General features: G+C 43.7%; 1 protein-coding gene across 4 annotated transcripts in view; it reads right to left on the minus strand.

The window, feature by feature from the left end:
• Positions 1-295: 295 nt before the first annotated feature.
• REV3L (REV3 like, DNA directed polymerase zeta catalytic subunit) overlaps positions 296-15,609 on the minus strand; it is a 129,425-nt gene continuing 114,111 nt past the window's right edge. For all 4 annotated transcript variants that reach the window (XM_084777969.1, XM_084777968.1, XM_084777971.1 and 1 more), the window contains 7 exons: positions 15,390-15,499; positions 11,695-11,809; positions 11,134-11,271; positions 9,911-10,101; positions 9,179-9,425; positions 6,940-7,149; positions 296-1,411 (listed from right to left, as the gene is read on the minus strand). In XM_084777969.1, the coding sequence (XP_084634095.1) occupies positions 1,271-1,411; positions 6,940-7,149; positions 9,179-9,425; positions 9,911-10,101; positions 11,134-11,271; positions 11,695-11,809; positions 15,390-15,499 (1,152 nt within the window). In that variant the 3' untranslated portion in view covers positions 296-1,270. The remainder of the gene's footprint in view (positions 1,412-6,939; positions 7,150-9,178; positions 9,426-9,910; positions 10,102-11,133; positions 11,272-11,694; positions 11,810-15,389; positions 15,500-15,609) is intronic.

Raw genomic sequence — 15,609 nt, forward strand, 5'->3', positions numbered from 1 at the left:
CCAAGCTGGCCTCAGATGCACTCTATAGGTGAGGATGACCTGGAACTCCCAGCCCCCCTGCCTCCAACCCCTAATGCTGGGATTTCGCGCATACTTACTGTGCTGCATGTATGTGGTCCTGAGGATCGAACCCAGGGCCTCCTGCATGCTAGGCAAGCGCTGTACCAACTGAGCTTCATCACTAGCCCCTACATTTCTAAAACACAGGAAAGCCCAGGGTTGGATGGAGCGTGTGTTCGCAGAGAATAGGTGAGAGAATTCTACTTATGGCAAGATAAAAGCCACAGCACTGTGGTTCATATTTTATTCAATTTTAATTTGGCTTCCATTATTAACTCTTAAAACAAAAGGATTTCCAGTTTAAAAAACAATGCACCGACCACATAATTCCTTTTCATTTTATACAGTTATACAAATATCCTAAATACACATTTGTGTTCAAGGGATGGCAAATAAGATTAACTGTACAGTACATAAGGAAAGAAAATATTTTAAGCATATTTAGAAGCAATAGAAATGTCTATACAAAACAAGCAAAATGGAATAAATTTTTTTATTTTATTTTTAAAGTATTGCAACAGGCCCACAGGTTTGTAACAAAAATGTCTTTGCACAGTTCCTCACAATGCCCCGTTAGTAGCTAAAGCAAGACAGCGGTCTTTAGAAAAGAATGTTTCAAAAATGCTACACATGGTACTATTTGCACAGTTTGATCAAAGTAACAAATCTACCTTTGAGTCAAGCAAAACCTAGAGGGGATATACCAACAACGTGAAAATCATTGTATAAAATTCATTGCACATTATTTTACTCAGTTGTTTGAAAAGTAAAAAAGTGTATTTACAAAATATTTTGCAGTCAAAATTATAAAGTGAGTGGCTATCTCTAAGCAACACGTCTTGATACAGACAGTTTAAGGAATACACACGAATGACTTTTCTTTAAGAGGTTTTCAGTGCTCCTTCCACAGGGAAGTAAACATGATCTGTTCACATGGATTTACAAGACGGTACATACACTGGAGCCAATCCAACACCTGCGTTATTATGAAACAGTGCTACAAGGCGAGAGAATGAGGAGTTTGTACATTGTAAGGAGTGAGCTATTCAGAGAGCAACATGTATGCTAACAGCTGGCAGAAGTCTTCACAGTCTTCGATGACAGACAGACGATGAACATCTTTGACTGGATGGAAGTTGAGGAAGCACCATGCAGAGGTGAGTGGTAAACACTGAACAGATAGCACCTGGAGGTCTGTGATACTGATAACTTAAAACTGGTCCAGTAGTTGCCGGAGATATGGTGCCTTGGATAATTCTCTGTTTACTCGTGAGAGTTTGAAAAGTACTGGGCAGTTGAGAGAAACACATGGGATGTGTCGGTCGAAGGAACCCGTACAGTTCCTGCACATCTGAAAGGGTAAGAAAAACAGACTAAACAGTAGGAATGTACCTTCCTGTCTGCTCACCTCGGTACAGAAAATCCCATTTCTAGAGACCCAGGCATTTTTAAAGGGTATTTCACACAAGTACAAAATGGTCTCAAGATGTACTTAATTTCTTGGCTCAGCTTTCATTTACAATACAACCCTGCTATACTGAAAGGCTCAGGCAGGCTGCCCGTGCTTGCCCAGGACACTGAACCAGAACCCAGCCCCTGGGGTAGCCCTGCCCCAGTAGATGACTGACCTAAGCCGCACACTGCTGCCAAAGTCACAACTAAGAATTATGCTTTGAAAACACGGGCAACAAAAGCAGCAACCAACAAATATGATTCTATAAAACTAAGGTGCTCTGTACAGCAAAGCAGACAGTCAGTGGTGGAATGGGAGAGGGTAATTAGGAACCTATTTATATGATAAGAAATGCCCAGAACGCACAAACGCAATGGCAAACTGCACAAACATGAAACAGCTGGAGCTCTGTGCTGTTGGCCCATTCTTCTAACTCTTCATTCTGGGAGTCCTAAGTTCCAAGGCTCACGCCAGGCTATACCATTCTCTTCCAAGAAACAAAACCAATAAGCACCTCTACAATGCGATATAATTTAATCTCAATTAGAATAGTTACTTTTTAAAAAACATAACTTTTAAAAAAACAGTATGGAGATTCCTTAAAACCTAGAACTAAAACTACCATGATGCAATTATTTCTACTACTAAGTATATATCCAAAGGAATGAGACCACTGTATCCAAGAAACACCCAACTGCCATGTTTACTGCAGTTTCCTCTTTCAACAATCAAGATATGAAATCAAGTGAGGTATGTAACAACAGATAAATAGGAAAAATACAGTATGGAGTATTATACCGCCATAAAGGAAAGCCTGCCATTTGTAGCAACAAGGATGCAGTAAAGTTAAATAAACCAGATAGAAAAAAAATACCACATTTTCATACATAGAAATTAAAATTGGTTATATCTCATAGAAATAATGGGAGCAATAATGATCACTAGGAGGCAGGAAGAGGAGGATGATGATGAGGAATAAATAAAGGCCTAAGGAATAAACAACAGGTACCAAGATGCATTTAGATTGGAAGACTAAGTTCTAGTGTTGAACACGGCATGGTGATAGCAAACTACAGTAATTATCTCAAAAGAGGAAGGAGAGAGGCATTTGAGAGTGCAGGTTTGAGTGCGGGTTCAATTCCCAGTGCCACATATATATAAACTGAGTGTAGTGGTGCCCACCTGTGGAACCCTACATTTTAGGAAGAAGTCTGGTATTTCCGGATAGACAACTGATCTCGGTCTATTATTATGGACTCCCTTTCTTAGAGGGGTTCTCTATTTGCCTAACCTGGGGACTCCCAGATCCCCTAAGGAGTGTCACATAGCCCTCAAGAAAGATCACAGGCCCAACCCTTTCCTGATGGAATCTGTTCAGTAAGCATCTGGGAGTTCTTGGAAATACCCCACCTTATGCTAAGGAGATCTTAGCTTTCAGCAAATGACCTTTAATCGTACCTGGAAGTTCTTCCCCCACCACAGGATAATTAAGTACTGTGTTCTCCTTCTTGTGACAGGACCCCATGCTATTGCATGTAAAGGAGGTACTGTACCACTGTGCGTCAGTTAAGTGTCCTGGCACCTCCAGCCCCAGAGAATCAGAGACACCCACCCACAAACACCTGCCCACTGCCCAAGGTTTATAAATCATGAATTAAGTTTGGCTAGTTCTCTCTCATGCTTGAGCCACTCCTTCACCATGACCTTCTGAACCTCATTATTCTGGGGGAAAATCATCACTGGACACCTGGGGCTTGACTGCCAATCAGGCAGCGATGGCAGAGTTGTCTTAGCAGCTACTGAAGCCCAGTCCTCGGCGGCAAGATTGGTGCTGCCTGCTGACAAAGCACACCAGGCCTGCGTCTCACGGGACCCACCGTCCAGCTGGTTAGCACCTGCCCACCCGCCTGTTTACTGCCTCTGTCATCGCTTCTATGACATGCTTAGTATGCGAGCTTAACAAAGGGCGGCAACACTGAGGTGTCATGGGGGTTTGGAACTCCTGAGTTTCCACTGCCGTCTGATACCAGCAGTTCTATTCTAAAAGAGCTAACTGTAGCACCCAATTTCCACCTCCTCTGGTGAGACTGGAACCTTGCCTAGCGCACAGGCCTTACCCTGCACTCTAAGCTGCCCCTGAGTAAGAAATAGGAAGGATGGGAGGGAGGAAAGGGGAAAATGGCTAAAATTATAATCTTCAAAATAAAGTATACTTTTGAGTGCTCACCACAGATGGCAGAGAGTACCGTGACAGGACAATGAGCATCAATCCTGGCAATGCATAGTGAGTGAGGGACTGAAGCTGCCCTCCCCGATTTCCCTTTTCTCAGACACTGGTGTGAGTGTCTGCATGCCCTGGGTTTTATGTTTCCCTGCTTAGAGCAGGAAGGGATAGGCCATCTCTCCAGCCCCAACACAGATTTTAAACATCCTGCAAACACCTAAAACATGTATTGTCTAATTTTGTGCCTCAGAGTTTGATATAAACCATAAGGACTAGTTTACCAATCCTCTCTGACATGAACTCTGGTGCCCACGATTTGATCACTTCCCCTTGGTGGGGAGGCCTGGCAGGCACACAGAGGAAGGGGATGCAGGCTATACCATGAGACCTGATAGGCTGTGGTCACATGGTGGGGGAGGAGGTCCCCTTCTGTCAGAGGTCTAGGGGAGGGGAATAGGGTGGAAGAGAGAGGGAGGGTGTGAATGGGAAGATACAAGGGAGGGGAAAACAATCGAGATGTAATCCGAATAAATTATAATAAATTTAAAAAAAAAAGAAACTGAAAAAAAAAGTCAGAATACCTTAACCTTAAACAAAACAAAACAAAACAACCCAAACCAAAAATACCTCTCAGCTTCCCAAAACAAAAGCCCAGGCTCCCTGGCCTCCCAAAGCCCAAGAACCTCCACGCTCCTCTTTCAGATGTGGCCAGGAGGGTCACTGGGCCCAGGCCTGTCTGAATCCACCTGTCCCAAGGTGCCATCTAGAAGGGCACTGGGCTATTGCCTGCCCTCGGTTCCCTCAAGGCATGGGGACATCAAGCCTAGATTGCCCTTTAGCCAACCTCCTAGCTCTGGCCATGGACAACTGAGTGGGCCTGCTCCCTTGGCCTGACGCTGCCATCTGACAGGAGCCTCCCTTGGCCTGACACTGCCATCTGACAGAAGCCTCCCTTGGCCTGATGCTGCCATCTGACAGGAGCCTCCCTTGGCCTGACACTGCCATCTGACAGGAGCCTCCCTTGGCCTGATGCTGCCATCTGACAGGAGCCTCCCTTGGCCTGACGCTGCCATCTGACAGGAGCCTCCGGTGGTCATCACAGTATCAGGGTGATCTACCTCCTTCCTTCTGGAACTGGGGCCACCTGTTCAACCTTGACGACGCTCTGGGGACCCACCTCTCCTCGTTCCTCTACTGCCACGTAGGGGCACAGCCTTATTAGACTCACCAAGCCCCACCACTTAGCTGTATATTTAGCGGCATTTCCTTACCCATTCCTCCTAGTGGTACCAACCTGCCCTGCCCCCTGTTAGGAAGGGGCCTCCTAGCCAAAATGGGAGCCTCTATTTCCTTTGCTCTCCACATCCCCTGCACCCCACGCTCGCCAGTCGTTCCCCTCCCCCAAACTATGGCAGATCTTTCCCCTTACCAGCCTCTCAGGTAGAAGCCCACTCAGGAAAGGGACATCCAAAACCCCTCTATAGCCAAACATCACCCCTCATCTTCAATTATAAATCCCTGACCTCTTAAGAATCTTCTGTACCCCCTATCTTCCCCTTTAAACACTTCCATACTTGCAATTTAAAAACCCAATGGACACTCAGGGAGACCAGTCTGGTCTACAGAGCAAGTCCAGGACAGCCAAGGCTACACAAGAAACTCTGTCTTAGAAAGATAAAAATAAAAAACCAAATAACCCCCCCCAAAATATCCAATCAATCAACCAACCAATCACCACCACCACCACCACCACCAAAAAACCCCAAAAACAAAACCAAATCTAAACCAACCAACCAACCAACCAACCAATCTCCATAACCAAATGGAACCTACCACTTGGTTTAAGATCTCCAGAGCTCTGACTTATCGATGCAGTAATAGTTTCCTTCACCCATAGTAACGAAAACCTATCCTCTCCTCTCCACCATTCCCTCAGAGACCCTCCCATTTCTCTGCCCTAGACCTCAAGGACACCTTCTTTTCTATTCCTCTGGACTCCCACCCCGTCACAAAATATCTTTGCCTTTACCTGAACCGACTTCTCCGCCTTTTCTTAATCCTTCTAAGTGAACCCTGCTTATCTAGATTTCTTCAACAACAGATCCAAACGATTTCTAATCAGGCTTTTGATCAGTTGTTATTGCAGGATTACCAGCCCCATGCTACTGAGCAGGAGCCTGCAGCACTCAATTAGAGCCTGACAGCTGGGATCTGACTTGCTTCAAGGCCCTCAGCACCCCAGATCATCAGGAAGCAGTCTAGTGCCAACGTAGCCTTTTCTAACCCCCCTACTGTTTATTGATAATTAACAAAAAGGGGGTGTGTGGAATAAAAGGGCAAAGAAAACCCACCAACCCCTGAGCTTGCCCAAGTTCAGGAACTGAAATCCCACCAATCCTCACCTGGAAAGGACTACCTTAGAAGGCCCCATCCCCGTGAAGTCCTATGTGGGCCTCTCTTCTGCCCACTCCCTGCTGCTTTTCACCCCAGCAGAGGTTTCCCCTCCCAACACATCTCTGCTGTGGGTTTGTAGCGTGGCGTGACTGTGTGGTGCTCCTTGGCTCCTGGCTGCCAGGGCACCTTTCAGAGCCGAGCTGTCACACTTCTGCTGGGAACCTTCTCCTGCAGCAGCTGGAGCCGAGCCCTGACACCGCTGTAGGGGAAGCCCTTCCCTTCAGAACTGCAGCACTTACATTTATTATTTTTAAATAAAAGAAACTGGGTAGATGGCCATTGTAATCTAGGTTTCAATAAACAGCACACTATTGTAACACCAAAAACTAAATTATAAAGTAACTTAAGCCATTTATTACTGAGTTCCATAGCAGCATTAATTAAAATTGTTAATATTTATGTTAATTAATATTAAGTGTCTGAATGAGCTATTTTGTACAGGTCCCCATAGAGGCCAGAGGGCATGAGAGCCCCGGTAACAGGGGCTACAACAGCTGTTAACTGTCTGTCATGTGGGTGCTGGGAACTGAACTCAGGTCCACTGCAAGAGCAACAGGTACTTTTAGCTACTGAGCCATCTCTCTAGCCCCAGCTGTAGTGTTTTTTAAGCTTTAAGGAGTTTATCTATTTGGAATGTTCACTTCACTTTTCACCCTGGTTTCCCATCTGATTCTGCACTGAAGAGTTGATGCTATCTCCCTGAACAGTCAGAATGCTTGCAGCTCAGATCTACTGATAGAGGCCGTACCTTTACGAGTTGTTCCTGCTTACGCTCCAATTCTCGGATCTCTTGGTTGAGGATGACTGCCACGTGCTGTGGTTGGCTCCGACATTTCCCACAGATGCCATGCTGAGTTAGGTCATCGCACACAGGGCAGTGTAAAGTAGTGAAATACTGTGAGATGGTGCCTTTCCGCCCTTCAAGTTCACTCCTGGAGGAGCTGGTAGCTTTCTGGATCTGTAACACCACCAATTCAGAAATAAGCTTGAATAATCCTCACAGCAAAGCGCCTAGTCATCTAATTATAGTTTTTTCTTTCTTTCTTTCAACAAATGCTGAAAAACTACTGTTTTAGATACCAGAGAACAGAAGCCACCAAAGTCTTCTCAAGATGTATATGGACCTGACATTTTGAGAAGATTTTATTTACTTTACATGTATGAATGTTTTGCCTGTCTGGGTGTATGTGTAACACATGTGAAACATGTGAGGCCACAGTTTCTTGTGAGCCACCATGAGTGGTGGGAATTGAACTTGGGTCCTTTGTATGAGCAAAAAGTGCTCTTCACCACTGAACTATCTGTCCAGTCCCTGAACTTAGATATCACTGTCATCAGATATCTTGCTTTGTTAGGCTGTAGCGTGTAAAGTTCCCATGAAAGTAAGCCCAGAGCATTTCAAACTCAGCTAGATGCCTGTTGCCCAGGAGTTCTTCAGCTGGCACTAACCTTTATTTCTGAGATCTGGTACTATTTATACTGAAATAATATATTCTATTCTTGGGGGTGCTGTGGTGTTGTCTAAAAACCACTTTGTATAAATATTAAGAAATAAAATATCGTAGAAATGTCATTGACTTTCCTGGCTTCTAATCAGGATATAACATTTTATATGTCGGCCAGCACAAATTCTCTGAAGTACAGTTTTAGCCTTAGTTTCTTACCTTATATTTCTCCTTCTTCTTAAAAATACAATTGAAGTAACAAGTTTTATCAGTCTGGCTGAATACCATGGGTCATGGCAAATGACTGAGTACATCTGGAGTAAACGTTCACAAACAGATACGTAATGAATCTCTTTTAGGAAAATGGACCCCTGACGCTTAGATTCATTATCACTTTTTCAGGCACCTAATGAAAAAGTGAACTAAGCAAGAAGAGTTTAAGCAGAGGTCTGCGCTCTGCCTCTACACTGGACACTTGCCTCTAGGACACGGTACTTTACGATTAGCTCTTCCAGCTGGTGTCTCCAGGGTTACGCCTATGTATCTCATGTACTCTTTGAGACAGAATCTTGCTATATAGCTGAGGCTGACTGACCTCATGTTCATTGTTTTCCCACTCCAGCTCCAGTGCTGGAATTAAAGGTGTGTACCACCACCTGGCTTAAATCCTATGCATTTTCTATGTGTGTATATGTGCCTGTGTATAGCATGTGGTGCTCACAGGTCAATTTCTGGGGTTTACTTCTATTGCCTTCCACTTGCCCCCTGAGACAGGGTCTCTTACTAAGTTTGGAGTGTACTGACTGGCTGGACGGGCTGGTTATGCAGCCACTGGAACCCTCTTGTTTCTCCTTCCCAGTGCAGGGCTTAGAGCACGTGTCGCCATGTCAGCCTTTTCACATGAGTGCTAGGGCCTGAACTCAGGTCACTGTGCTAGCAGCAGCAAGCACTGTACTGTACTAAGTCATGGCCTCAGCCCCCATGCATTTCTTAGATGCCCACTTTGAAAGGCCGGGGGAGACTTCGTGATGGTGAAGAACACTTGCTGCTCTTTTAGAGGACACTGGTTCAGTTCCCAACACAAACACGGCAGTCCACAAACATCTGCACCTACCTCCAGTTTCAGGGTATCTGACGCCCACTTCTGACTTCCACTGGTAGCAGGCACATTCATGTGTATATACATCCATGTAAGCAAAAGTACTTATATGGTAAAATAAACAAATCTTTAATAAAAAAAACCTACCCGTTTTGAAGTAATTTTGTAATTAATTTATTTTCCACTAGCTGGTTTATTCAGTTATCTTGTGGTCACTTACCACTGAAACTCTTAGGGACTCATTTTAATGTGTCTATAAGTTTGGGAAACTGGACAGAAGCTAAGAAGGTGCATATAGATATTCACAGCTTCTCTTCTAGGAAACCTAAAGAACATGGCGTCCTTGTAAGTTCGGTTAATGGAGGACAATTTCTCATAGCACAGAAATAAAATTTAGTTTGAAGTGAAGTATTTTTAGGACGTGTATTACTTAGGAAACTTACCCTTGGTAATTCCTGATACCAGCTGAAGACATCAATACCAATAAGAGAGAAGATTCTTGCCAGGGGTGGAAGAATTTGTTTGGTGATATAGTAAGTGGCATTTAGTCTCAGAGTTGGATCCTGCAAGACTTCTGCTGGGCGCCTTATCAGCTGGATGAGGGGTAGCCCAGGGGTCCCATAAATAATGACATATGGCACGCGTTCCCCAACCCGAGGCTCAGAGCGGCGGTCGTAAGTAAGCATTTTCCTGTTCAAATCCAAATGAAGTACACAGTCACAGGAGGCACTTTCCCGGAAAACTCTTCAGAATTAAGCCTGAAACCACGAGCAATCTACAGGGCCACCTTCAAATTAGATTGTTGTTTCTTTGAGAATTATATACACTTTGCTAAGCTCGTCTCAAGTAGACAGCGCTTTAGTAGCATGAAACTTCCTCACTATAGCACTGTTACCTGCGTGGTCTGACTGAAATTGAACTAAACAATCTGACTGCAGAATGACATCTAAATGCGTTGGCAGGTCAAAACTAAGAGCCACCGAGGGATTCTGCTGGGGAAGAAACAAACGTAATCAGACACAGGAGTTTTACTGCATTTAGTTTCCTAAGAAAGCTGGAAGAGGGGATCTTACAAAGCACAAGGGGCAGTTTAGTTTTCAGCGAGGTGAATGTGGGAAAGTGAAGAAAGTCCCGCATCCATCTACAGCTGGCAGGGGTTGTGTGGGCTTCATTACCTTGTGAGTTCAAGAGCTGGAACACAAGCTCCAGGCCTGTAAGAAAAACTTCCTCTGTACTCCTTGGCAAAGATAAAATCTTGTATGCTGGCCTTTCCTTCTACGAGTTTCATACATTGTCGCTGTACATACTGTTTAATTAGACTTATATCTCTTGTTTCAAACAGCAGCTTTAGAGAACGCTCAAGTATCTTAAAATAAAAAGATGCAGAAAAGATAAAATAGCTTCCAATATATTTCTGACAGACAGACACCCACCCACACACACGATCTTGTGACTAGATAATAAAAATGATTAGACACTGGAAATATTTGAGACTTTATATAGCTTGCTATTTCTAAGAGTATCACATAGTTTGAGAAAATTTTATTGGAATGATATTCAGATGAAACATTTTCTATGTGATGAAAAATTTTTTCTTAAAAAGTCAAAGCACTTGGAGAATAAAAAACAGGACCAAATCTTATGAACCCAATTTAGCTAAGAAAAGATAATGAGAAGTTTAAGTATCACCAATGAGTCAAAATAAACTTTAAAAAATCAGCCTTCCCCTCTCTCTTTCTCTCTCTTCTCTCTCTCTCTCTCTCTCTCTCTCTCTCTCTCTCTCTCTCTCTCTCTCTCTCTCTCTCTCTCCCCCTCCTTCTCTTCTCCTCCTCTTTCTCTTTCCAAGACAGGGCTTCTGTGTGTAGCCTTGGCTGTCCTGGACTCTCTGTGTAGAACTCCCAGAGATCTGCCTGCCTCTGCCTCCCCGGGTGCTGGAATTATAGGTGTGCATCTAAGTGCGGCTGCCTTTTGTCTTTTTATTGTTCTGTCAAGTGACGGAATTTTCCATGCTGCAAGTCTGATATGACATGATCCAGCGTGCAGCGGACTGATGTGGAAATGAATTCAGTTTCTTGGGAGGTGATGGTCGTTTCTCATCTCCATCCTGCTCCCTACTGGTGGGGGCTGTTATATGAGAAGCTATCCTATCCCCGAAGGCAACAGGCAGGAAACATAATTTTCATAGAGCAGAGGTGTGGGAAAAGTCTGAAACTAAGCACTAAGTAGAACAGTTGCCAACTAAAAATAAAATTCTCAAAATCGACGTTTCTTCCTGAAGCCTGTGTAATTATGTGAGACACAGCTCCTTCAGCCAGAGGCACATTTAAGGATAGGTGCATCGTACCAGATGCTCCAGCTACGTATTTCTTACTGTTGAAACAACAACCACAGAACTTACCTTAGAAACAGCAGGGCAAGAATCTCTTCTGACTGTTTCTATTCCTTTTGCATCAAATACTGGGTCCTTTTGATCCAGTGTTTCATACATATAACCTACATATCTCTTTTTTGTTTGTAAAACACAGGGCAAATACACCTGTAATAAAAATCGACAAGATGATTTTCAGTAACCACTTTCCCCCACTGTACTAATCTTCTGTTATTGCTCTCTGTACTCGGATGCTGTTATAAACTATTTAAACATTCCTGAGGATGCAATGAGTTCCTGTCTGAAACTTGGAATGAGAAAGCATACAGAATGAATTGCCTATTTCTAAACCATGTACTCCTTTTACAGCAATAATTTACTTCTATTTCAAAAGCCATCAATCCTTTATACCCACACACAGCACAGAAGTTCCTACAGGCACACCTTAACTGGCTTCCTCTATGTACACACACAACTCTCCCAAACTGAGAGGTTACGTAAAACTAAAGAACTCGCTGTATGGAGGCACAGACTGCTGGCTGAGTGAGGCGTGTAAACTCTGTGTGATTATTAACACTCGACTTCCCTTACCTTTTCAAACTTCAGTTTCACTGGCTTAGGATTAGTAGCAGTAACAGCTTCCGCAATTTCTTGACCAATCTTAAAAGACTGCTCCTTAGTGGCTCCTTTCAGTAGCACAAACATACTAAGAGATTAAAAATACAGCAGGTAATGCGGAAGCCATCATAAGAACAGATTTCATCAAGAGCTACTTCCTGACTAACAAAGTCTAAGGTGAGGTGGCCCCTTCGCCCTTACTGTCCCTTCTGAAGTCGCTTCCTACCACAGCTTCCCACACAGCTACGCCGTTCCCCTTGGATACTTGTAGTATACCTCATCACAGCGCTGAGAGGCACAGCTTCAACTAAAACTCAGACACTGAATCCAAAAGGGTCCTACCATCATCCCTGGGTATTTAAGGTTGTGTACGGCATACAGTTAAGTCAATCAAAACAAAACAAACTCAAAACATAGTCTTTTATAACTGTGCTCCTGCCCCAGGATTAACACATGATTGGGATCTGTTACTACAGATTAGTTTTGTTTTTTCAAGAATTTTGTATAAATAGAACTATACCATACATACATACTTGTGTCTGGCTTCTTTCACTCTGGATACCTGAGAGTCATCTATAATGTTGATATAGCTAGATCCTTTTCATGATTGGCTATTTCACTGGATATATCATAATTTTTTTATCTATTCATTTGACTATAATGAATAAGGTTCCAAAAAGATTTCTATACCTGTTTTTGCATGGACATCCTTTTTCCTTTTCTTAGGTAAACATAAAGAAATAGTTTTGCTGGCTTTTATGCTATGGGTATGTTTAATAAGTGATCATCAAACTTTTTATTATGAAAGGTTATTATTTTTAAGTTTTTTTAGTTGCAATGATGAATACAAGCATTTTAAAAACAAGATGTACATATACATGTATTTAGGAACAAGTACAATTAAGCTATGGTGACAAAAACCAGAGACGTGGCTGCATGGGGGGCTCGTGGGGGACGGGGTGCTAGTGGGGGACGGGGTGCTAGTGGGGAATGGGGTGCTAGTGGGGGTCAGAGAGATTGACTGCAGATGGAAACGAGAGACTCTTTACAGCAATGGAGATGTTCTGTAACTTGACTAAAGTGGTGGCTGGTTACTCAGGCCCAAATGTTTTTATATAAAGTATATGCTGTGCACTTTCGTTAAGACCATATTTGAATAACACTGATAAAATCGTGTGTGTGTGTGTGTGTGTGTGTGTGTGTGTGTGTGTGATCCAAACACGTAACATTGGTTCCTTTACCAGATGGCCACGTGACCACAGCGTACTACACACACTTCTGGAACAGCACTCACCTCTATGTTCTCTAATTTTCTCCCCCATCTGTCTCCTAGAGTGATCACTCTTCAGGACCAGACATAAGAAAGCACATACTGTATAATTCCGTTTATATAAAATACTTGAAAAAATAAAACTAATCTACAGTAATAGAAAGTGAGTCATGTTAACCCTTGGGTCAGGAGTACAAAACCTACAGACCTGCACAGTGGTTTGTGCATGTACACACACACTGCCTGATAGTATTAGTGGGCTTGCTGTTGGGTACACTGTTATGGCTGATTTGATCTGGAGCTATGCTTCAATGTAGTGTGACATTGTGGTCACAGTACTGAGATGACTAGTCTAAAAGGGTGTCTTTGTTGTCACCATTGCTGTGGGATGCCTTGTATGTAGTCATGCCTGGCCTGGAGCTCACTATATAACCCACGTGAGCTGGAACCTGGGTTAATCCTCTGCCTCTCCAGTCCTAGGAGCACAGGTGTGCCACACTTGGGGAAAGTCTTACATCAGAGTCTTACCATCGCCGTACTTCTAACACACTTAAGTAACGTTCACCTTTGGGTTGAGAAGTTCAAGCACACACTTAGAATAGTGATTGTATACATTCTAGGGAGGAGACGGGGATATGAGTGCTGTCTGACGAATTTCCCAAGAGATTCTGATTTTACTTCCCTCCCGGGAAGTGTCTATGTTCTTACTGGAAGTCCTTCTCGGAACCGCCTGAGAGTTGCCATTGTTAAGTGGCTCTCGTCATCGACTGAAGCAGCTAATACCCCATTGGATGGGATACACGTGAACGAGAACCATGACCTCATCAACAATGGTTTGAAGCACTATTACATTTAGTGTGCTACTTATTACTCGTAAGTGGGTAGTAACAGAGACCGCTTTAGTGGTTGAACAGCTTCCTGAGTCCTTCTGATATCCTGGTAACTGATCCTCTGTAGATGGGACCCAAGATTCTTCATGAATCATGATCCTTGAAACTGAGGGAGGCATGGTCACTCATCATCACCAAATCCCTTCATCCAGCTGATGGGGTATTGAGTCAGAGAAGCCGAGAGACTTACAGCTGGCCGTGTTAACCACGAGGCCTAGCCACACAGATTTCAGATCCTTTCTTTGGTTGAGATCTCTTCTTCACTCTGCCAAGTGTTACTTATTATTTCTAAGGCAGTTTTTTTTTTTCAGAGACAGGGTTTCTCTGTGTAGCCCTGGCTGTCCTGGACTCGCTCTGTAGACCAGGCTGGCCTCGAACTCACAGCAGTCTGCCTGCCTCTGCCTCCCAAGTGATGGGATTAAAAGTGTGTGCCACCATGCCTGGCTTTTTCAACCTTTTATCATGATTATCCTCCCAATGAAAAAAATTAGACTTTATTTAAATGAAAGTAATTATCAAAAGACACGTTTATTTTGGGAATTTTTTTTGTACTTCTAATAACTTATTTGTACTGGGCTGGAGTGCTACTGTTCTTGTTAGAATGTGTATTCAAAATGTATTGTCCATACATAGATCAAGTAATGAATGATGATCAAAGTGATACTGTCCACATAGTTCACTGATTAGAATCTCCTGTGAAATATGATATATACAGAAAACACTTGCTAGGAATCAAAACATGGAGTTCACATTTACGTCTCAGTTACTGACCATTTTTTACCTAAGAGTGTGAACTTCCAACAACATACAGCCTAAATCATATCAAGCAACGGCCCGCCCCCACCCGGCGCCCCAGACCTCTGTTCTGAGAGCCCGCCTCTTTTCTTGCTATGGTAGCAGCCAGCAAACCCAAGAGATGTTCCTGCCTTTGCCCATCCTAGTGCTGGCGTTACCCACATGTCCATCTTTAGTTTTAATGTGGGTACTGTGAATCCAAATCCTGGTCTTCATGGTCATATAGTAGATGTTCTTACCACTCTGAGCCATCTCCCTAGCCTGCAGTTGTCGTCTACAACCACCACCGGTGCCGCCGCCGCCGCCGCCGCCACCGCCACCACCACCACCATCACCATCACCCCCCCACCACACCACCATCACCACCACCATCACCCCGCTACCATCACCACCACCACCGCCACCGCCACCACCACCATCACCCCACTACCATCACCACCACCACCACCACCACCACCACCACCATCACTACTGTTACTACTGCTGCCACTACTTCTTTTTTAAGGGACTTAAATACAGAGACTCAGAAGAACTATCCAGCCAAAAGATCATAAGGATGAGAAGACTGATGTAGGAGTATACATTTAAAAGGGTTTCCCCTAAGCTATTTTAAACACCAAAAAGAAAATATGAATAAATGTAAACAAAACAAAAATGAACAAGAAAAAAAGAACCCACCTCAAGCCCCCATTACAAACCTCCAAGTCCATTACCTGTCAGTATCACCATAGACAACCCTAGCACCCCATTTCTTGGTGTCATTCACTAGCTTAATTGCGCGCTCCAAGGTCTCTCTGGCTTTGTGAACAATACTGTCGCCAACCTGTGGGTATAAATGCATTGGGAAGGATTCAACACAGCTCAGTAGGCCAACAGCTGTAGTAATACTAAAACTTAATGATGGCATATTTCTAGAAATGAAATAATATAAAA

This window comes from Acomys minous (genome assembly GCF_964271855.1).
Source record: "Acomys minous genome assembly, chromosome: 3".
Classification (NCBI taxonomy): Eukaryota; Metazoa; Chordata; class Mammalia; order Rodentia; family Muridae; genus Acomys; species Acomys minous.